Here is a 24,025-nt window from a genome sequence, read left to right as displayed (position 1 = left end):
TGTTTTTCTTGGTCTTTATATAGCACACTTACAAAAGTAAAGCCAAGCCAACTGGCCATTATGTACCCACGTTGGTGAATATTAGTATTTACAATTACATATATATGTGCACATGCAATCAAGTAAAAAGACAAATTTTATATAATTGATGTGAAAAATCCATAAAATGTGACTCGTAGCTCTACTTGAGTGCTTCCTCAATATTAAGTGCTTAAAAATGTTTAGAAAAATAATCCCCGAGTATATCCTAGTAGAAGATATTAAAAGTCAAGGAGATAAAATATTAAGTGTTCAACGTGATTTTAATAAGTAGAGTTGAGAAAAAAAAAATAACAGGTTTATCTCTAGGCCGGAATCACATTGCATACATCAGATGACGAATCAGGAAGGAACAAGTCCAATTTCCCCACGGTCAATTTCACTCAGAATCGGACGGAACCAAGGAAGTTTTCAGATAGGGCGCACAGATGTCCGTGTGGATAATGAGTCTGTGCACCGACAGACGAGGCACTGCCTTCTCCCGGGGTCTCCATTAGGGGGCGAGTCTCAGACATGACCCCACAGACAGCATGGGTGCTTTATGTGACTTTGCTGCTGTCTCTAATGAGCTCACACAATGTCAGTCAGGATCTGCCTTCTCCCAGGAACCACTGGACCGTTTCAGCTTCTCTCCAAGCAAGAGCTGGGCTCCTATGCTCGAGCCTGGCGTTTCTTCCTTCTCTAAAGCCGGACTTCCGCAAGGAGCTGAGACCCTCTTCCGGTACAGCTGGGCCCGGGCTGCGAGGCCCCTGCTAATTGAGGCAGGGGCAGCAGAAGCAGCAGAGGGTCCGGCACGGGTTCTTCTTCTTGTACTGCACGGCCTTGCGCACCTGCGCCTTGGCCTCTCCGGTGTAGTCCAGCGTCTGCTGCACGTTGAACTCGATGACGTCTAGCGTGTCGGCCTGCTGCTCCACCAACACGGCCATCTGCAGGAAGAGCTCGTGCACGTCGCGGATGCGGCTCTCCAGGCGAAGTAGCTCGCGGTGCCGGCTCTCTATCTCGCTGAGCGCCGCGCGCGCGCCCTTCACGTCGGCCAGCAGGTTCTCAGAGAACACGTCCCACTTGCCCTGCTCGAACATGTCCTCGATCTGCTCGCCCGAGACGTCCTTGCCCATGATCTCCAGCTGGCGCTGGATGCGGACCTTGCAGTTGTCGCGCTGCTTCATCTCGGCCTGGTTGTACTCCTGCATGGCCTGCTGGAAGGTGCGCGTGAGCGCGCTGTACTGCGCGTGCGCGATGCGCGCCACCGCCGAGCGCGCGCCTTGCTGGGCTTCGGCCGCCTCGCTCAGCTCCTTCATGGCACGAAGCTTGCGGTGGATGCCCTCGCCCCGCGCCTTGATGGCCTTGGCAATGGAGTTAGTGTCGCGCTTGATGCTGCTGAGGCGCCGCATGGACGTGAGGAAGCGGGCGTTCTGCTTGCCCAGCCGCCGTACGTCGGCCATCAGCAGCTGGTTGTCCTCCTGGATGTCCCGGATGTCTCGGTACAGGGCCTCCAGGAGGTGGTCCGTCTCGAACACAATGTCCTCGTGGGGCGCATCGAAGTCATCGTCCCCGTCTGGGAACTGCTGATCATAGCTCTTGGACACCTCCAGGAGTTCTGCAAGCCGGTCCTTCATGTTGCCTGCAAGTGGAGATAGAAAGGTTACAGCCAGCCATGCCCCTTCTAGGTGTCTTCCTGAAGACTTAAGGACGTCCAGTTACAGCGATCCATGCACACCCACGTTCACAGCAGCACAGTTCTTAAGAGCTAAATCTTGGAAGTGGCCCACATGTCCACCAACTGATGAGTGGATAAAGAAAACGTGCTATTTACGCACGGTGGAGTACTGCTCTGGCATAAACAAGGATAATCGTGTGAATTTGAACCATTTGTAGGAAAATGGTTGCGCTTTGAGACCATAATGTTAAGTGAAGTGAATCAGATACAAGCTTAAAGATTGCATGGGTAGGGCCAGGGATTTAGCTCTGGTTTCACCGCCTGCTGCGCAAGCACAAGGACCCGAGTTCAATCCCCGGTACCAAAAAAAATTGTAGGGTTTCTCTTCTACAAGAATCCCAAAGTATAAATAAAGAGCAAAATAAAAGATAACAGGAAGTAGGAAGATAGATCTTTTGCCGATAGGAAGGGAACTAAGATGGAGGGAAGGGGATGAAAAAAAGAATAAAGTTGTGTATGTACATGCACCAACTCCGTGTGACGAATGTAGTCATTATGCACTACAAACATGCACTAATAAAAAATAAAAACTGAAAAAAAAGAAAGGTTAGATTCTTCCAGTGAAATATTTATTTGCATTCAAGGGAGCTGAAGCTTAAAATCAAGAAGCATTCTGCTCAGTGCTCCCGGTTCTTTATTCCTGGATGTAGCTGATACCTAGAAGCTGAGTGTTCTACGGCATTTTGCTTACAAGTAAAGAAATAATATGATTGAAAGCCACGACCACGGTTGTGTTTTGTGACCTTTGGGCTTCTACAGTTCAGTATCACAGCTGTGGCCCGGGACTCAACCAGCAATTTAAAATTTTAGATTGCTCTGGGAAACAGTATCTTTTTCTGGATTTACTTTTCCAGTCATCACAAATCAAAACACACACACACACACACACACACACACACACACACACACGGAGGAAAAAGGAGAAGAAAAGACTTGCAAATATAGGGACCCTTGAATAAAGACAATTTTCAAGGCTTTGGAACCAACTCTAAAATCCCCTGTGCATCCCATGCATTTAACTCTTCAGGTAATTACCATGGAAAGCATAGCTTAATTTTTTTTTCCTTTCAAGATACTGTGAAAATAAAAACACGTGAAGTAAAACAACAACGAAATAAAGACAAATCTAATAAGGAAGCACAGTATAAAATTTGGAAGTTGAAGGCAGAGGCAGTGGCAGAACCCTGTAAGTCCTAGCTACTCGGGAGGCTGAGGCAGGATAATCACTTGATCCTGTGGTTTCAAACCCAGCCTGGGCGACAAGGAAACTAGGAAAACAAATCAGAAGTTGAGATTGTTTACTCCTTTCCCCAACATCATTCCCTAATGGTAAGCATTGTTAACAACTTTTTTTTTAATAAGCAAACTTTTATATGGGAAATTTCTATCACAGCCTTGTAGCAGTAATACAACACACTCTCGTTTATCTACCACAGGGCTGGAATATATGCCCATTTTTTAAAGCTTTTTGAATTAAGTTGGCAACTCAAGCAAAATTTGTTTTATAAGAGTGGTTCTGATAATTTTCCTGCTTAATGAAGCAAAATAATGTTCTCTACATGTATACTTTTCCTTTGAGGTGAAAATTCTCATTTTTAGTTGCATGTATATATGCCAATATAGAGAATATTTTACTTGTATACTTGAGATTTTATGGCCAAAAAAGTCTCTTTTTGTGATATTCTTTTTAAGAAGGGGGAAGCAGTAGCACTTAATGGCTACACAATTTACCAGCGATCTTGATCTCCAATTAAAAGCTTCTTTCAAGTTGAAGTAATTAATTTTACACTGCACCACTAATGCAATGCTGACAATCTGGATTTAGCGATAAATGGAAAACAGTGAAATATTAGCCATGACCTCCCATCCCTCCACCATCATCATTATTTACATAAATTAAGCAGATATTTTACTCCACCATAGTGATTTTTAATATAAAAAGTTTTCCTGTTTAAAATGCCATTTCTGCCATCTGTAACTAAAATCAGTACCAGACTTTCTTCTTTTTTTTGGTACCGGCGATTGAACTCAGGAACTTGCACTTGCGAGGCAGGCACTGGAACCACTGAGCTAAATCCCCGGCCCTAATACCAGACTTTCTTGATGATGAGGAAGGTGACTTTCCTAACAGTATGACTGAGCATCAGGAAAAAAAATCCAGCCTGAACCAAACTGCACCTTCCTCTGCCTGAATGTCTTGGTATTCAAATATTTCCTCACTGTGAACAAATTTAAAAGGCAGAATTTGGGGGGAGAAGTTACAATATATGACAGATAATGAGTTAAGCTAGTTTATACTTTCAATTAGTTTAAACTTATTTTTAAATGATACATAAACATTGTACATATTAGCACTGTAATGATTCAATACATGTACACATTTCATAGTGTATAAATGCAGTTGAATGGATTTATCTCTTTAAACATTTCTCATTTTCTTTATGGTGAAAACTTTCAAGGTCCTTTCTTCTAGCTTTTTGACATGGCAGTACCTGTTTTTGAAAACTACAAAAAAAAAAGAGACCACCATTCACCCGAAGACAATAAAAAGAACAGATGACATAGAACACAGGAGTACAGATCTATTTCAGGTGATTACTGTGTCTGGTGCTGTCTAGGCACCTGTCACTTGATATTGTCTTTAGTTTCATACAGGCTCTGTGAAGCAGGTAGTGTCACTTTCAGAGTTGGTACAGCATAAGGAGACGAAATAATTTATCCCAGGTTGCATAAGAGGAAAGTCAGTCTCCAGATTACACCCACCTGACCACTGTCCCCTAGAGCAGCAATGCACTCATCGCAGGGACTGCTGAGAGATGACTGGATAAGGGGGCTAGAGCTGACTTGGTGTTAGGAGGTGGGGTCTGGCCGGAAGAGGCGGTCCCTGGGGGCGTGGCCTGGAAGGGTCGGGTTTATCTTCCTGGGCAGCTCCTCCCTTCACCCTGCTTCCTGGGCACCGAGAGAGGTGAGCCCCCATTCCTCTGCCATGCCGCCCTTCTTGGGAGCCATCAGAGCCTGCGCTGCAACCTCTGCAAACTGAGCCCAAATAAAACGCTCCTCCTTTGGGTATTTTGTTCCAGCGACTAGGAAATAAGACAACCACTAAACATAAAATTATCTTTAGCAAATGTATAAAGGTACATTTGTAAAGAGTTACATTATTAAACAAAGAAATACAAATTATATTGTGGGTTTTCTCTTTTCTCACCAAGTTAGTAGGAATTTTAAAAAATAATCTTTTATAAATGGGTAAGGATTCTGAGAACTCTTTCAAAAATGCTGGCAGGAGGGTAAATTGATAGGACCTCTCCAGAGAATAGTTTAGACATATATATAAAAAGCTTTACAAGTTGCATTTGTTTTGATCCATGAGAATTTATTGTAAGGTTATCTACAGACATGTGAAGCTCATAGTTATAAACATCTTCATCACCACATTATTTTTACAGAATTTCAGACATGATTTAAATGCTCAATAATAAGGTACTGGCTGCGACATAAATCAGAGTTTAGAAGGCTATCTAGTGACATGAAAATTATATATACTCTCCTAGGTAGAAAAAGTAGGCAGAGAAGAGAGTTAACGCTATTCTTACAGGGGAGCAGACACCAGCTGGCTCGCACGGAGTTGACCTGCATCCAAACGTGCTTAGGTTAGTGGCCAATATATTCGACCATGCAACAGGTGGATGGGGGGAAATGGGTAAATTTTGATGACAGGACAAGAACAGAGGATAGATGCCTTTCTTGCATCTTGGCCAAGCCTTAGGAGACACCACCTTGCTAGGAAGGTAGTGGGAAATAAAGGGACAGCGCCACCCACTGGGACACCTGGGATCTGCTTGTAGGGGTCCCAGTGATCCTACACAGGTCCTGTACTGTCTGTTGCTCTCTAAAGCCATGAAAACCCTGTTTGGGGAAATCATCTCATCCACAAGACAAACAGCAAAGCTTAGGTTGAACACAACAGAAAATTGTTTGAAAAATCTTTATGCCCTATGATGAATGTGATCATTACATATATCAAAATTGTATCCATAAAATTAATTTTTTTTTGAAAAAAAAGAAACACCTGTATGGAGAGTCATTCCTCCTTAGGACCTAACAACTCTACTATTATAGGTCCTTAATGAGGTAAAGGCCCAAGCTCATTTGAAGGCCCAGGTCCATGGTCTGGTGAGGACAGAGAAAGGAAAGGCACAAGGGATGTGAAGATACTATGGCCTTCCAGCCTCTCTTCCTCCCGCAGCCTGGCCCCAAGGAGGTTGATCTCACCCACACTGAAGGTCTCCTGGTTACCAGGGAGCAGGCACTAGGAAGACTACAACAAAGTCAACCAAGAGGCAGCCATACCCAGGAACGTCTCTCAAAAGTTTAGAAACGCATACCTTGCTAAAGTTATATAAGCTATAGAAGATGGCACAAAAAGACCATCAAAATAACTTTCCCATCCAGTAGCTTGATTCCGTACTGTGAGATCCCCAAAAAGAACCATGGTAACTGACAAAGATGAAACAATTCAATTGACCTTCATATCTCACTGTGATAAAGGATAATATAAAAAACTTTAAGAAATTGTATTTATAAAGTTGCTAAAAATAAGTCGTGCTGTGATTCACATGGAGATGAAGAATTCAAAAGAAAATCTTTAACCAACTGCCCTAAATCTGCATCTGGTTTTTAATTTTTATTTTAGGCATGCATATAATCTGTCCTGAAAACCAAAGAAAAGAGAATTGGTTAAGCCTTCTTTCACTGAATAATAAAATTTAACGTAAGAGGAAAAAAAGAGAGACAGAGATGATAACTAAGTGGCTTTTAGTCTTTAGGAGGCAGAGACTCACCTGGAAAGCTTCAAACATTGCAGATATCTGGGCCACTACAGCTTTGGATCCAGAAGGTTTAAGATGATGCCCACTTAATTCTAATGCACACTCACAACTTTGACTCATTCCATAGGTACCTATTATCCCAGCTTTTTATTCATAAAAATCCTGCAGTTCTGGAGAACCACGATGGTCCTCAGTTTGGAGGCAGTTTTAACAAGCAAAGAACTGACAGAGAAGGAAACAAGTAGCTAGCTGCTGGGCTCCCCTCCCACTGCAAAGCTGGTAGCTTTCCTAAGCCCCACCTTCCAGCCCTTTGGGATGGACGGAAGTCAGAGAAGTCAAAGCCAACTGAGAACTCACCCCCAGTCTAGTGAGTCATGCAAACAATCTATGGAAGCCCAAAAGGCAAAGTTACCAAGAATGTTAGAGATCATTTACTCCAACCTCTTCCTTTATAGTAAACAATTATAATTACCAAGGGCACCAATCAGAGGAGAATGTTTTAAAAATGGAAGATCAAGCTTCAAATTCTTCAAATTCATGAATAAATTCTCTGAAGCATTCACAGTGAATAGTTAGCTAAAGATCCTGGTCATTGAGACCCCAGTGCTGACGGGGAGAACCCGCCACATGCAGCACATAAAATCTTGAGATTTTCTGCCGTATCAGGAAGAAAAGATGCTTGCTAAACATGTGAGATACCCTGGCTTTGATCCCCAATAGCATACCCCCCCCACACACACACACGGAAAAGAGAAGAAAATGAATGGGAATGACAACCACATACATAAATAACCAGTACGCTATACGCTACAAAGAACCACCACAAAGTTATTGTTCCTAATTTTCCCCTAGTGAACTTTTTATAATCACAATGTACAGTCTTATCTCCATAAAGGAGAGGCTTTGTGCCTACTTACTATAGAGAGACAAGAGAAAAAAATGTCCATACAATGTTATGGGCTGAGTTGTGTCCCTCCAGCCCCCATGTGCCACCAGTTCATGATCAGGAGCCCTCGCCCCAGGATCTCAGAATTTTATGGTAGGGACAGCAGAGCATCTCTTCTGGGAGAGGAGGAGTGTGTAGAGGCAGTCAAGAGCTGCTGAGAACTCAAACCAGGGAGCCACTCCCAAGAACCAGAGCTGAGCCCCGATCGAGGAGCAAATCTTGGCCTAGGAGAAGCGAATCCTGGCCTTGGCTTCTGCATCCTGGCCGTGCATTGTTTGCTTGTTCTTAAAATGGAGTGTTTACTTCAGCTAAGCTTTCCCTCTCATCACGAGGGAAATAGCCTATCTTTCTAGTTCACTGTCTCAGAATAAAGCGGCCCCATAACCAAAGAGCTGTACCTGAGGTGTTTCGCCTGTATCTGGTGCACATCAGAAGTAACTCTCTAGACTTAGAGGCTAATGCTGTGCTTCCACCAGATTATGGGAATCCCAAGGGGGAATGAGCATGTTTTCCTTCTGGGAGAAATTCGAGTCCTTTTTGCCCAAGGTAGACTATATGTGACAAATAATACACAGACACAAATTCTTAGCAGTACAGTAGCCCCCACTTACCCACAGGGATACATTTCGAGATGTTCTGAGAATGCCTACGCTCATGGATAGTACCAGACCCTCTACACACTATGCTTATTCCCATGGATACATACCTATGATAAAGTTTAATTTAAAAATTAGGCAGAGAAAAAAACATAACAACAATAACTAATAATAAAATAGAACGTTTATAGCAACATACTGTAGTAGTCATTTAAAATAGTGGAATAGCTTATTTCTGGAATTTTCCATTTATTATTTTTGGACCACAACTGATTGTAACTGAAATCACAGTAGATGGGGGTGGGGGTACTATTGTACCTCCCATGAGAAATAGTCAGGGTCTCTACCTTCTGAACTTGGACTGGGCCATGAGATTGGGTTTAAGCAAGGGAATGCAAGAGGAGGTAGAACATGCTACAGGTACTGAAGCAGCATGGCACACTAGGGTTTGTCCCCTTGGACTACTGTTCTAGTAACACTGGGAAAGCTCAGGCTGGCCTCCTGGAGGGTGAGGACCACAGGCAGAGCTCATCTGAGCCCAGGTGAGACCAGGGGGAGACCCACCTAAAGCTCACTGTCTGCCAGCAACTCCTGTAGAAGCCCCACGGGGATTATGTCCTTCAAGCCTCACAGCCATGATGAATAACAACTGTTACACTGAAGAAGCCAACTGACACACCCTTCTTTGGGTTTCTCTGTGCTCCCTAATATGTATTCTTCTTTAAACAAAGTTTAGGACGTGAAGCTTGAAAAAAACATAATTTTTAGAAAGAAAACTCTCGTGCATTTAAAACAAAACTTTACTGGTATAATTCTAAAATGCCAACGTAAGCAGCATGTACCAAAGAATTGTCCCAATGATGTACATCGTCTACTTGATCATGGCTTAAATTATATACCTTGTGTGATATTCTAGTCAGTCTATGCAAAAGTTAATATAAAGCACACACTTGTTTTAAAGTACACATTTCTTAAGATAGCTGAGGACAGCCCTTCCCTTTGTGGACTGTGGTTAACTGCGATGATCAGCACGTGACCCACAGTCCTTGGGCTGTGTGGTCAGGACAGCACACAGATACTTGGCAGTTTTAACCCTGGGGGAGGTGCAGTCTGACAAGAGGTTTTGAGAACTTGAAGAGCCAGTTCTGAAATGGAAGTGGATAGTTTTAAGTGTACCACAAGTCTCCTGTTCAGGTCACCGAAAGAAAGCAGGGGGCAGGTGTGGGGTGACTCTGCAGAGGACTGCACGCTGTCATCGAAGGCTCCACCACCATACCAACAAGCGGAAAACATAGAATGAATAGAACTAAGTGTTTAAGGAATGTCAGAAGTTGAGGATACCTTATTAACCCTAAAGGGAAGCAGAGTGCTCCTTTTCAGAGCTGTGGGGTCGCTAAGAATTCCACATCTACTAGGGAAGAACAAGAGAGAGTGAAGGGTCCTGCGGGAGGCGCAGTCACAGGTAGAGCCCATCTCTGCCACGCTGGGCTTCCTCACTGGTTTCCAGGCTGCCAGCAGAAAGCGCAAATCCCAACAGCTGATGCAATTCACAGGACGCTGGTGCTTCCCAGCCCTCTGCCGGTGTATCAACCTCGTCCTCCCTGTGTGCAGTTACCTACCTCCCCGGACTGTGGTAAGGACTGAGATAAGCCTCGTAAATTCTCTGATTAATACCCGGCTGAGGGTAAGCTGCCTGTATGTGTTATTTATTCTCATTCATTCGTGCAATTTTAGTCATGTAAATAGTGCATTTGGTAATGTACTGCTTAGAGTTTATTACCTGCCTCTTCCAGGATAAGTGAGCACTAATACCCATGGGTTAATATATTACTTAAGGTTCTACATACTTCTTTTTCAATGATTTTATAGTAAAATCTCCTTTTCTGATTATGAAAACAGCCCTTGCTCCTTATAACAATAATTTAAAAATCAAATGCTACAGAATTGTTTGACACAAACCGTAAACATTTCCCACCATCTAATATAACCACATACAATATCTACAAAACAACCAATGATAAAAATGTCCTCTATTATTACAGATTCAAGGTAGTGAATACTTAAGAGACAGCATTTAGAAGAACTGACCCTGTCCTTGTGTAAAATACAGGGCCTCCCTCAGGGACGCAGAGCCACGGGACACAGGTCACACTGAACAGTCCACCAACAAAATTATTATGCAGGAGCCATCAAATACAAAGCACACCCAGGCGAGGAAAAGAAAGGAAATCCTAGACAGGAAGGGAAGGCTCACGTGAGCTTTTATATTTAAGCATCTCAAGGTGGTTTCCCCATTCCACACCCCTCAGAGATGATGAAAGAATCCTGAAGTGCCCGGGTCAGCCTGAGGACTGGTATTTTCGTGACTTTGTGTTTATAAAGTCTGGGGCTAGGTTTTCTTTTGAGAGCAGATTAACACTTTTAGTTCAGTCTACAGCATCAAACATCTTCCTCCAAGTGTCTCATAAAGGTAAGCTTCCCCATTCCATCTAGCTAATAAGGTTTTGTTGGGGGCAGTATAGATGGTGTGAAAGGAACACAGTCAGTAGAAACTGTATTTCCGGATTTGAATTTTGATCTTCTCCCAGGCCAACACTACCAAGCGCCATCCTCTATTACAATGTGGGCAGCGGCAGTGAGCCACAGTCCCCACCAGCCATGTGAGCACGAAGGTAAACAACCCATACTCCAGGGTCTGCTGTTGCTACGCTGTAAAGTTCAGAAGGTCAGCTGTGTTGATGTACGTTAGACTTCTGGCATTTGCAATTTATGATGGATTGAAAGGAACAAAATCCCACTGCAAGTCAAGGAATATCTATCTATATTGTGAACTACTGCCAAGCATAAACAGTTTCTTTTCTCCTGGCAGTTTATCCAAGATACATGCGACAAGTACTGTTCTTTTTTTTTTTGTACCGGGGATCGAACTCAGGTCCTTGTGCTTGCACAGCAGGAGGCGAAACCACTGAGCTAAATCCCTGGCCCCAACAAGTACTGTTCTTTCGGAAGTAAATTCACTCCCATGATCTTGAATGATCCTATAAAACCAAACCAGTATTCTACTATCAGTTTCTCTGTTAGTCCTGTAACTCAAGTCATAGGATATTAATACTCTATATTCAATAAAAACCTCAAGGAAGTATGAGTTAGATGCCTTCTATGTACTATATAAAACAGGGCCAAAACTGAGTGCTCTGGTCCGTGTCTGTAATCCCAACGTCTTGAGAGGCTGATATAGGAGAGAGGCGAGTTCAGGGCCAGCCGAGGTGACCTCATGAAACCCGTCTCAAAACAAAATGAGAGCCAAGAAAACAAACTCACTTATAATGAACATTCTTACTACAAAGTGATTATCTCACATTATACCTATCCAAGGAGAAAAACAAATTACTCTTTGTAAAACAAAACGAAAAAACTAAAATGCATGTAGCAGGTGAAAACTTTTACACATTACCTGAATATAATGGGTTCCATGTAGCAACTGCGCTGTTTAGAGACACATGATCAGCAACTGTAGGTGCTGAAAAGATGCATCTTTTGATACTAACATAATTTCATTTCCCCTTACACAGGAGCTTCTATTCAGTTAAAGGGGACGTTGCTCATTTGCAGGAGAATTGGTGATGTTTATAGTGAGTGAGTAACTTCCTGTCCACACAAAAGCACAGACATTTCTATAAGGAACAGCTTTATGCATTCTCTCATATACAGATGATCGGTAACCACGCAGAATAATTCCTAGCCATTAAAAATGCACACAACTCGAAACACTATTATTCATTTTACCTGCTGCCAAGTATCCTTTATAACCAGACTTTAACATAATATCAAAATGTCTCGATTCTATTAGCTAAAAATACACCACAGCCTAGAAATAAAAATGTATGCTTTATCTATAAAAATGGAAATGAAAATGCTAGAATTTTGACATAAGACTGGTGAAATATTTAAGATACAGACACAGCTGAAACTGGAACTGACTTAGGTAACTTCCCCATTGCTAAGTGTCTGGTATAGGATTATGACACTTCTAAAGACGGAACACTGAAGATGATAACACTTTCAGTTTTCTGCATATTTACAGTAAATTTCTCAATTTCCACCTTTGGTGCCAGCTGTGATACAAAGATTTAGTAGTTTAGTGTTTAAATGAGGCTGCAAAGTCCCATAACCCTTTCCGGAACTCCGCACTCTGGGCAAGAACATTTGTGAATGGCAGCTGAGTTGCTTACTTCCCACTTCCTGCCCTAAATTAGAGTCCACTCTGGCGGTGCCATCTTATCCTGCTTTGCTTCTGAAGGTGTCCTCCAGCCAGACTTGTCCCTCATATGTCCCTCTCATCTACCCAAATTCAATCCTGCCCACCTAATCAGCCAGTCCTATGTCCTTTATGTTTTAAGAATGTAAATAGCTATTTTATGAAGATACGTGCTCTTAGGAGCTATAGTGCTCCACCCAGAAAACATATTTGTTTTTTTTTAAAAGATCCTTCCTATATTCTGAGTGAAATGGCCATTTGAACACTACTTTTGCTCCTGACCAAATCTCCACTAAAAGCACTTTTCTAAAAGGCAAAAGCCAACCAGAATAAAGAGTAAGAGAGAAGAAAGCAGCAATACAATTTGGGAAGTTGTAAAGTAAATGAACAACTGATAACTTGTCTAACAGATTTAAGAAAGTCGTTCCCAGCCGGGCATCATGGTGGCACAAGTCTGTAACCTCAGCACGCGGGAGGCTGAGGCAAGAGGATCACCTCAAGTTTGAGGCCAGCCTGGGCTACATAGTGAGATGTTGTCTCAGAAAACAAAAACAAGAACAACAACAAAAAAATCTTGATCCTCAGCCAGCAGTAGGAAAAGGAAAAGAAACAATCAAAGTTACACCATAATGTGAATATTGAAGGCTCAGGAATCTGGATTAATGGCTGAGTCCCTATGGGAAAGGTGTGATGGTAGGGTAGCAACAAACTGGACTTGCCTAGAGGCTTTTTTAAAAGTAGGGATATTCCCCATCCCCTGTCCATGTCCTGACAAGAGACTCCAGTCTGAATATGGCGAGAGACAATGGGGAAAGGAGGATCCTGGCGCAGTGCAGTCAGGAGGTGAGGTGAGTGTTCTGCATGGACCATGGACCTCCACGCCTTCTCCCTTCATCTGCTTTCCAGCACACTGGCCTGCAACTTGCAGCTAGGAAAATGGGAGATGGAAAAAGATTTACTTTCAAGAAAAAAAGAAAATGGGACAAAAAATACAGGGTGAATACAGAGAATGTAAAGATCTAGTCCTTTACATCCCCATGCTGAAGAACACAGATTCCAGGAGAATGAGACCATGTGAGCTTGCAGAGATGGGGAAGTAAGAAGAGAGAAAAGAAGAGGGTGAAGGACAGAGATATCTCACAAACAGGAGCCAAAATACCTCTGGACTCATATACAAACTGGAAACTTAAAAAAAACCAGATTAATAATGCTTGTAAACTTTCAAGAAAAACGAATTTCCAACCCAAAATTTTATGCTCCATCAAGCTGTGAAGCAAATGTGAAAGCAGAATAAAAACTATTTCAGATACGCGGTCTCGAAATTCTGTACTTTTCTTTTTTCTCAGAAAGATATTTGGGAAGAGCCCAACGAAACAAGGAAGTGAAACCAGCAAGATACAAGATACAGAATGCTAACATGAACTGCAAGAGAGGACGGGCTGAGGCATCTCGGGGGGACTCCAAGGTGACAGCTGTCACTTGACCCCAAAGAGCGTCTGTCTAGACTGGGAGAGGACCCTGGATTGTGCAGAAAGATGAAACCCGTGCAGTTCCTGATGGGCCAGCGTTTCTCGAGAGGAGATTTAGACAACTTAGAGTTGAACAGATTATAGGTATAAGAAATCTAACAACAGCAACAAAATTCTAAGGTAATTAACTTCCAGGAAAGCAAAAAAAAAAAAAAAAAATGTGGTTAAAAGAAAGTAGTCATGATATAATGCATGGCTCAGCTGCGATTACACTTTTCATAATCATAAAAATACAATCACTGGGGGCTGGGGATTTAGACTAGTAGTTCTGCCGCCTGCTACACAAACGCAAGGTCCCGAGTTCGATCCCCAGTACTAAAAAAAAAAAAATACAATCACGGGATGCGGATGTGGGCCCAACCTATATTATGATATGGTGGTGTTGGGGATAAAGGGGACAGGAAGGGTGCCTGTCTGGGGCAGGAGCAAAGTCATCTTTCATACGCAGAACTCAATAGGTGAAGCCTACATAAAAGAACCAAGAAATAGTAATAGACGCGTGCTATTTAGAGAGACGAAGATAAATACCAAAAATGGTTGAAAGTGGCTGTTCTGGTGAGGGAGAAATGGAAGAGGAGAAGACAGACATTTTTCATGAGACTTTCATTTTTCACTAAATGTTTTATACAACTAACTACACAGATGTAAGTTTGATAAAATTAAACACTGCGGGAAAAAATGAAACAAACGAAAAAGAACAAAAAGGTTTTCTGGAAATCCAAACCTCTAACCAAAAGGGCAACGTGGGACTCTCGGCTCGCAGGTAGCTGGGAACTCTTTGGGGGTCCTGTCTTCTCGTGTTAACATTGCCTGCACATCCCACTTTGACAATACTTGCACCTATTTACAAGAGGGATCTGAAACTCTCCCCCAGTTATTTTTTTGGGTGAACTAAATCCAAAATTCCTACCAAAGATTAAACAAAAAATCCAAAATAAAAAAATGATCCTAAAAGAAATATCAAATAAATGATTTTTTTATAAGTTGAAAAGAGCACAGCAATGGTACTGAGGGAAGTACTAGCAGACATTGATAACTATCATAAGACAATAATAAGACATTTTTAAGTGATCAGGCTAATATAATTCACTTGCAAAATTTTAATTGTCTTTAACTCCAAAAATCAAAGACTTAAAATTGCAAAATCAGTAACAGTAACACTAATTGAAAATAAAGCTGAATATATACATATATATATATATATTCTGTATAGAATATTTATATATTCTTTCTATAAAATTTGAGCCTGTGGAAGAAATTCCAAAGAGAAAGATAAACAAATTTGATTCTATAAAATTTGAAATCTCTTTACAATAAAAAGAGTAACTAATATTAAGAATAAAAGCAGTAAATTGAAACAGTTACAAACTGAAGACTAAAACTAGACCCATGTCTCTCACTGTGCACTAAACTAAAATCAAAATGGATCAAAGATCTAACTATTAAAACAGAAACACTAAATCCTCTTGAAAAGAGAATAGGGAGAACTTTTGAGGACATAGGAGTAGGCAAAGACTTCATGAACAAAACCCCGATCATATGGGAAATAACAGAAAGAATCAACAACTGGGATCTTGTCCTATTAAAAAGCTTTTGTACAGCAAAATAAACCTCCAACAGAGTAGACAGCCCACAGAGTGGGAAAAAATTTCAGCCAGTTGTTCCTCAGACAAAGGACTAACATCTAGAATATATAAAGAATTGAAAAAATCAGACCCCCTAAATTTAAAGACTCAATCCAAAACTGGGCATCTGAGATGAATACACACTTCTCAGAAGTACAAACAGCAAATAAACATATGAAAAAATGTTCAACATCACTAGTCATTCAAGAGAGGCAAATTAAAACAAGGCTGAGGTTCCATCTCACTCCAGAAAGAATGGTTATTTATTTATTTATTTATTTATTTATTTATTTATTTATTTTAGGTACCAGGGATTGAACTTGGGACCTTGCGCTTTCGAGGCAGACTGTGGCACCACTGAGCTAAATCCCTAGCCCAAGAATGGTTATTAATAAGAAATCAACCAACAACAAATGCCGGCGGGGCTGAAGGGAAAAAGGACCCCTTCTCCACTGTTGGTGGGAGTGTAGATTGGTGCAACCACTGTGGAAATCAGTGTAGAGATTCCTCAAAAAGCTAGAACTAGAGGTCCCATTTGACGCAGCTATTCCCTTTCGGAGTATTTTCCTAAAAGAACTAAAAGCATCATACCACAGTGATTTATGCACACCCATGTTTATAGCGGCATATTTGTAATAGCTAAATCTTGGAAACAGCCCAAATACCCATCAACCTAGGAATGGATAACAAATATGAGGTTTTTAATATAATGGAGTACTACTCAGCCATAAAGAAGGATAAACGAGACATTCCTAGGTAAATGGATGCACCTCAAGACCATACTCATAAGTGAAATAAACCAAACACACGTGTAAATATTGCATTGCCTCTCTGGTGTGAGAAACTGAACATGTAAATAAGGACCAAAATGTATATCAGATATTGTGAAATAGGAAGAGATTGTTCAAAATAATGCTGAGTGTCAGATACTTTAATAATTAAAATGTTTTATGCAAAAAAGTATGGTTTTCTTAGAATATGAGTTGAGAGATAGATTAGCAATAGAAAACATTTTTAAAGATCATGATATACAATGTATTTACCATTGTTACTCTGCAATTATTTTGTTATGAAATTTTATTTTTTCATAGAAGTGTTTTTATATTCTTTATTAATATCTACTGGTAATACATTAAAATAAAAAATTTAAAAGAAATTGAAAGAAAATAATTACAACAAAATACACATTATATAGTCACTTTTGTGTAAAAAGATAATTTGAACTAATAAGAAAATAACATGATAATAAAATATGGATAAAATATATAGAAAGATAATTTATAAGAGATAAAATATTCTCAATAAAAATATGATTTGCTGTTTAGCAAATAATGAAAATTAAAAATAAGTTACCAGTTTAGACTTACTATTGTAGCCAAAAATTAGAGAAATGACAAGAATACAAGATGTATTTATGCTTTAGTTGCTGGGACTAAATTGATGTAATAAAAATATTTATTGTTTATGCTGCTGTTAACAGTGGTGGGGTAGGAATCTAGGTGTCGAAGGCAATGAGAAATATCCACACCACTCAAAGTTTAGTAAAGGGCAATTAATGACTTGAGAAATCTTCCAATCAAACAACAGAAATATGCTAACTGCACAGCACTCTGCTCTGCTAGCTGTTAATCCTGAGCTGACACTGCCATAATCTGATTCCTTTAGGAAACAAGCTCCATTCTCTACAGTCCTGCATTTTCCAAGAGAGAAGATATTCCACCTGACCCCCCTAAGTGTTTATTGAAAATCTCCAATCCTTAGTGACAATATAAAAGCGGAACTAATTTATTTATTTATTTTTTGGAACTAATTTATAATCAGTCAAGTATTCAACTGGAGTCACAATGGCTAAACTCATTACCTCTACTCCAGCAATGGACCTATACAAAATAGAAAGTAGAGGAAAAGATGTCCAGAGTTATTCCCTCATCATTCAAATGCTCCTGTTATATAATATTTATAGAAAAACAAGTGAGAACACAAATGAGAGCGTAAGTTACACTTGAAGTCAACCAGGGATGGGAGGAAAGATGTAAGAATCCATAGCAGAAGGTCATCACAGGGTTTACCAAGTGCATTCACTTACAGTCATCCTTAAGCCTGACTGCCCTGCCCACTTGCACTAGGGTTTTTAACCCTTTCTTTTATTGGTATTTTCGCTTTTATTTATTTAGTTTTATTTTCCATTAGTACATGTTTGCAGTACATAATGATTACCTTCCTTGTGGGGAGTTGGTCCATGTATGTAGCACATCTTAGCTCTGTTTTCATCTCCTTCTCCTCTCCATCCTCCCTTCTCTCTGCATCTCTTGGTCGGTCCCCTAGCCATTTGCAAAAGATCTATCCCCCTATTTTCTATTATATATGTTTTATTTTTCTCTTATTTATATTTTGGGTTTCTCGTATACAAGAAGCGCCAGGTGATATTTAAGTTTGTATGTCTTATTTATTTTACATAACATTATCCATTCCAGATGCATCCATTTTCCTGCAGGTGACTCAAGTTCGCGGCTCTTCTTGGTGCTTCTGTTGGCCAGTGTGGATATGTTTCCGCTGACTAAAGTGGGTCACAGCAGAACATTACGCAGCTTTCCCTACATCGAGTGAAGTGCTGCTTCATGGCAATATAACCCTTCCTCCTTGCAATTAGTGCGCTGAGCAGTATTCTGAGTAATTACCAGAGATGCGCAGAGGTTACATATGCACATGTCAGCACTGGCATACTGGTGACGTCAGGTTAAATAAGAAATAGCTTCTTGCTGAGGACACGGTCTGGTTCCTCTCTCAACCTAACAACTGCCCATGAATTCTGATACTAAACCTAAGGTATTTATTTATTTAATATGATAAATGTAAATAAAAAATTGTGCAAGTATTTCAATGTTAAAAAGCTAAGAATGAGGAAAATCTATTAATATATTCGCCATGGAATAGAATTCAGCCTTTAAAGGGAAGGAGATTCTGTCATTTGTGACAGCAAGCATGGACCCAGAGGACACTAGGCTGCGTGAAGCAAGCTGGGTGCGGAAGGACGAGTACTCACAGTGGAGCCCAGTAAGGGTGGACGCCTGGGAGTGGAGCAGAGCGACGGTCACCGGAGGCTGGTGATAGGAGGAAGTGGGGAATTCCTGACAAAAGGTGCAAAGTTTCATGCAGACAGAAAGCGGGGTGACTACAATCCATAGGAATGCATTTGCTGTGTATTTCCAAATAAGACAGAACATTTCAGATGCCTCCCTGTACAACGATAAACAAACTGATGGGTACGTGAATTAGCTTGATTTTTTTCATTGTGTGTGCTAATATATACACCCATCCATATATCAAAATATCACATTATACCCTATCAATGCACAAATAGAACTTGAAAACAATACCAAAACAATTTTGAATTTAAAAACCGAGATAATTCCTGAGTTTATCATTTGTGGGGGGGAAACAAACAGGTAATGACAATGGTGATGAGGAGGACGATAATGAGGACAAGAAGTGGCCAGAAAAGGAGGAAAAGGACCCTGCTAAGTGGAGGCTACAACTAACGACCTGCAAACCACTACCTCTCTCCAAACGGACTTACAAACGGCTACACACTGCAACCTCTCCAGAGCACCGAAAGTCAAGTGGTCGCTGAGAAGTCGCACAGCCCTCTAAGGACCTGCGCCTCCTGTGGTCCCCCCAGGATGCGGCAGGCACCCTCCTAGGATGTAATAATCACATTCTTAGATCTATTTTTTTAAAGCTGTGATGTAAGCTGAAGATTTTCAGAGGTTTCTGTTTATTTTCTTCCACTGCATATTACAGATGAAAATCTCAACCAGCTTCCAGCGCAGGCCTGTGAATGAGGCAGAGCCTTGTTCTTTGTCCCTTGCTCTCTACCTCACTCCATAAATGAAGAACTCATTTCCTTGTTCTATTCTGCCAGCCTGTGTGCTCACACATCAGACACAGGCACAAAGCACCCGTCAGTTCTGAACTAAGCAGCCCAAAAGATCTGCCTTTGTTAAAAGGAGGTCCCAGCCTCCTAGCTCTATTTTGATGTAACTTTGGCTTCCTGAGAATGTGATGTTTTCTCTGACCTAAAGCCAGGCTGGGTATCCAGCTCTTACATGACACTTCTGGTGCTTCCTCCATCAGGCGCTCATCACATTCTATTACTGATCATTTCATAACACGGCTTCTTGTCCACGGTCTCTCTCATGCTTGCCTGTGAGCTCCAGGGGACTCACAGCCTGCACCTGCTGTGCTTGCCGTGCATTCCAGACACCTCAGGAATTCTAGGAAATCCTCAATAAACACTCCTTGAGTAAACATGCTCAGTGGAGTGGCTATTTTCAGGCATTTCTGACGAGGTTAGCTCTCTTTGCACACTTCGGTGGAAAAGACAGTGGGTGCACAGGCCGGGAGGGACATCAGTGCCCATAAATGCAACAGCAGATGTAGGGACAGGGGTCTGCAGGTGGGAAAATAAAATAGGGGCCTCCTTGGGTCTGCCAGCTAATCCTGACTAGAAGGAGTTAAAAGCAAGCTTTACTAGAGAAATTCCCCTCAGAAGCAAGTCAAAGACAGGGGCAGAAAAAAACCCAGATAAAGCAAGGCATCAAATGGCCTTGGGACTTGCACCAAGAGACCAGAAAAAGAGCTGAGAGGCGGGACACAGAGAGAAAGCCAAGCGCACAAACCATAAGCCGTCCCCACCTCCAAAAGAATATAGGGAAAGCAGGGTGGAGGCCAACTTTATATTTTATTTTTCCAGTACCGGAAATCGAACTCAGGACCTTGCACTTGCAAGGCAGATGTGTTGCCACTGAGCTACATCCCCGGCTGTGCAGCCGACTAACTTTAAGACAGTGTGTATTCACAACTATGCACTACCATATATATACACGCACGTGTATTCACCCTAGACTCACTGTATTGTTCACTCTAGGGTCATTATAGAGAACAGCAGATCTCCACACACGTCCTTACTAACTCTAAGCTAACTAAAAAGGAGGAAATGACGTCAAGCAGAGGTGCCTGGTAGCCAATCTAGAAATGGCAAGTTCCAGGCAGAGGGGAGAGAATCACCACCCCCTAAAAACAGCTGAGAGCAAAAGGCCATGCGTCCTCCATCTTTCCGGAGCCCCTACCCTGATTCTTTCTCATCAGGATACCCATCTATCTTCTCCTTTCTCCCTCTTTTTCCTCTTTACAAATAAAGTGTCTTCCTTTTGTTAAACTTTGTCCCTCTAATTCATTATTGGGTCCGAGTTACGATCCCGGTGGGGTCCTGGTGGGACACAGCTGAGCACCGCTGAGCAGCGGTGCTCAGCCCCAGATGCAACAACAGAGAGGAACAGGGACTACTTGGAGAGCTCGTGGAGGAGGGCAAACTCAGTCGCAGGGAGGCGGGTCCCTTCCTAGAGAGCTGTCTCCATGCAGTTCTAAGTGCTGTAGGGGTTCGCTGCTGGGAGGTAGGGGAGGGACCCAGGCCTCAACCTGAACAGAGGCATGAACATGGGAGCTACACCAAAGTGTCGTCTCGGGAGTGAGCAAAACAGACCAAAGTGCCCAGAAGTTTACCAAATTATTCTTTAGGTGACTAATACTTCCTACAAAAATCTGACTCAAAATCAATAGGCTTAAAAGTGCTTTCCCCTGCAAAGAAAAATTATTGCCCATTTCAGTGAATTTGACAATATATTCTCTGGGATGTATGAATGTTAAACTTCCCTCCAAAGTTGCTTCTCTCATCTTATTAGATGGTCATTACAGTTTTAAGATAGCACCTCAAAGCTTCCCCCCGGAGAAGGATTTCCTGGAATCTTCCTTTTCTCCTGGAAAGTTTACTGATTCCCTAAGCTCAGGGTTCCCCTCCTTCATTTTCTATTCATGGCATCTGACACCTCACACCCTGCTGTCTAAGGCAGAAGCCTGCAAAGGCATAGCCACCCCTCCCCCAGCAATCTCTACCAACAGCCAGCCAAGGAATTTGGCCTGGGTTCTCTGCAGCCACCTCGGGAATTTAAATGAAAAGGAAGGGGTGAGAGACAGGACCCAGCCCACGGGGACAGGTGACCCAGTCTGCAGAGACAGGCACAGGTGCTCCTCTGTTGCTGTGCAGATCCCTATGCTTCCTGACAAGATCTGACCATCACACACACACACACACACACACACACACACACACACACACGGGTTAGGGCAACAGCCCTCTAGCTACAGGAGCATGCAGCAGTAGCAAGAGTGCTTGGGGAAGACGTGTTGAAACCCCAAGAAACTGTTCCAGTGGATCTAGAAAAGAGGAGGAGGAGAGGGTGGCAACTGTAGCCTAATAAAGTCATATACTGCATACATAATGATGGTTTAGTCAACAGCACGGGACATACACAGCGGACCCTCGAGTTACGATCAGTCTGACACACAAACAACTTGGGTAATGACTGGAATTTTAGTTTTAAGTCTTGAGTTATGACCCAAATGCCAGTTGCTTGTGCTTCCAGGTGGTCTCAGGAACAGATTTAACCCTTAAAGAGTTCTGGAAGGAGCACTACAACATTCTTTCTTGTGTGGAGTTAATCGAGAAATCCTGGGCCAGTGTCTCTCTAAGGACGCTACAATCTGTCAGCGTACAGGAGAGAGACTTTGAAGGCTATGTAGTAGGAGCCTGAGCCATCAATTGACCAACCTGAGTTACAACCAGCCCTTGGGAGCGAATTGAGTTCCTAAGTCAAGGGTCCACTGTATAGGCATACAAGAGGTGACCCCATAAGACTATAGGGGAGCTGAAAATTCCTATGATTCAGTGAACACACAGCCAGAAAAAAGAGAAGGAAACTGTAGGAGAAGAGAAAGAAAAAGAATCCCCAAGAAAACCCACAGTAAAGGGTTTAGTAGTGATTTTAAAGAACTTGGCAGGCTCCTTAAAAACTCTGAAAACATGGATCTAACACCCAGATATTTCATTAACAGGAATGTTCATGGTGTATTATCAGCTTACAAGGAGATCTGTGATGAAAAGAAGAAACAGACTAAGCAAATCACCATGGGTATATTTCTGAAAAGAGTAAAACACATTTAAAGAAGAGCCCTGGGCAGGAGGATGCAGAGCAAGACACTGTCATGAGCGGAGGGGACAGCTCCAGGCATTTTACTGCCCCTCAAGACCTTGCCGTGGGACCAGTTTCGGAGGTAGAGACAGGGATTTCAGGATCCTAACTTGTGTAGGCCTAGGCATGCATGTGTTTGTCTTAGTGTTTAACAAAAAAGGTTTAAATAGTAAAAAAAAATATTTTAAATAAATAAAGGAAGAAGAAAGCTTATGAAGTCAGCCTATAAAGAAAATATTTTTGCACAGCTATACAATATGTTTGTGTTCTAAGTGTTATTACAAGAGTCAAAGAGTTTAAAACTTGCAAAGTAAAAATGTTACAGGAAGCCAAGGCTAATTTTTTATCAAGCGAAGTACTTTTTGTAGTACAGCCCCGCTCTGCGCAGTGTTTATAAAGTACCGTTTGTACAACAACGTGGTAGGTCTCTCTGTCCTCGCCTCAGTCACTGCTCGACTCACCTGGAGCCAGGTCCAGTCCTGCGGGCTCCCTGCTCAGGCCTGGGGCCCTGACCAGGTGGATGTGCCATAATTTGTCTTCTACACAGCCCTTCTACTGCACCTTTTCTCTGTGCAGACACACAGATACCTAGCGCGGCATTATAGTACAGTCACCTGCTCCCCAGCTTTGTGGCCTGGGACTTCATGGCCTAAGTATGTGGCAGGCTGGGTCTATGCAGCAACACCTGGGTCTACGTATGGACCTTTTATGATGTTCCCACAGCAATGTCACCTAACACATTTCTAAACTTAGGTTTGTCGTTCAGTGACACACGACTGATCACAAAACTGTTTCCAGTGCAGCAGTGTGAAAGCCCAGAACTGCAGAAAGACTAGTTTAGTCCTCTTTGTTTTCATTCATTTGAGGGTTTTTTGTTTTTGTTTTTGTTTTGTTTTTTGGTACCGGGGAGCGAACTCAGGACCTTGCGCTTTCAAGGCAGGTGGCAGAACCACTGAGCTAAATCCCCGGCCCCCTGTTTGGGTCTTTTGTAGTACTGAAGATTGAACCCAGACTCTTTGCACTGAGCTACAACCCCAGCCATTTATTTATTATTTTCCTTCAAGACAAAGACTCACTAAGTTGTCAAGTTGCCCAGGCTAGACTAAAACTTGTGATCCTCCTCCCTCAGCCTCCCAGAGTGCTGGGATTACAGGCAATGTGCCACCATCCCAGCAGCCCTCTTTGTTAGGTGCTGATACCAGACTTGCCACAGGCTCCCCTCCCCTGGCTTTTCTTCCACTCCTCACCTTCCCAGGACTGAGGCTACTTCATCTTCCTGCTGTCTAGGCAGCAATTTTGAATTCGGAAGACATCTTGGACAAGTTGCCAAGTCCATAAATTGTGAACACAGCAGCAACAAAAGCAACTACAATGTGACTTCATTCCCCAGTACCA

General features: G+C 42.2%; 1 protein-coding gene across 4 annotated transcripts in view; it reads right to left on the bottom strand.

The window, feature by feature from the left end:
- Stx11 (syntaxin 11) overlaps positions 1–24,025 on the bottom strand; it is a 40,573-nt gene continuing 16,548 nt past the window's right edge. For 2 of the 4 annotated variants that reach the window (XM_087190078.1, XM_004846021.4), the window contains exon 2: positions 1–1,660. In XM_087190078.1, the coding sequence (XP_087046204.1) occupies positions 792–1,660 (869 nt within the window). In that variant the 3' untranslated portion in view covers positions 1–791. Of the gene's footprint in view, positions 1,661–4,519; positions 4,872–6,600; positions 13,317–24,025 lie in introns of those variants that run through there. The other 2 variants (XM_087190079.1, XM_087190080.1) reach the window with 2 other exon arrangements.

This window comes from Heterocephalus glaber, unplaced genomic scaffold (genome assembly GCF_053883595.1).
Source record: "Heterocephalus glaber isolate CG9 unplaced genomic scaffold, H.glaber_assembly_v1.0 deba00001550, whole genome shotgun sequence".
NCBI classification, from domain to species: Eukaryota; Metazoa; Chordata; class Mammalia; order Rodentia; family Bathyergidae; genus Heterocephalus; species Heterocephalus glaber.
The sequence above is the reverse complement of the archived record's forward strand: the minus strand, read 5'-3'. Positions and strand labels throughout refer to the sequence as shown.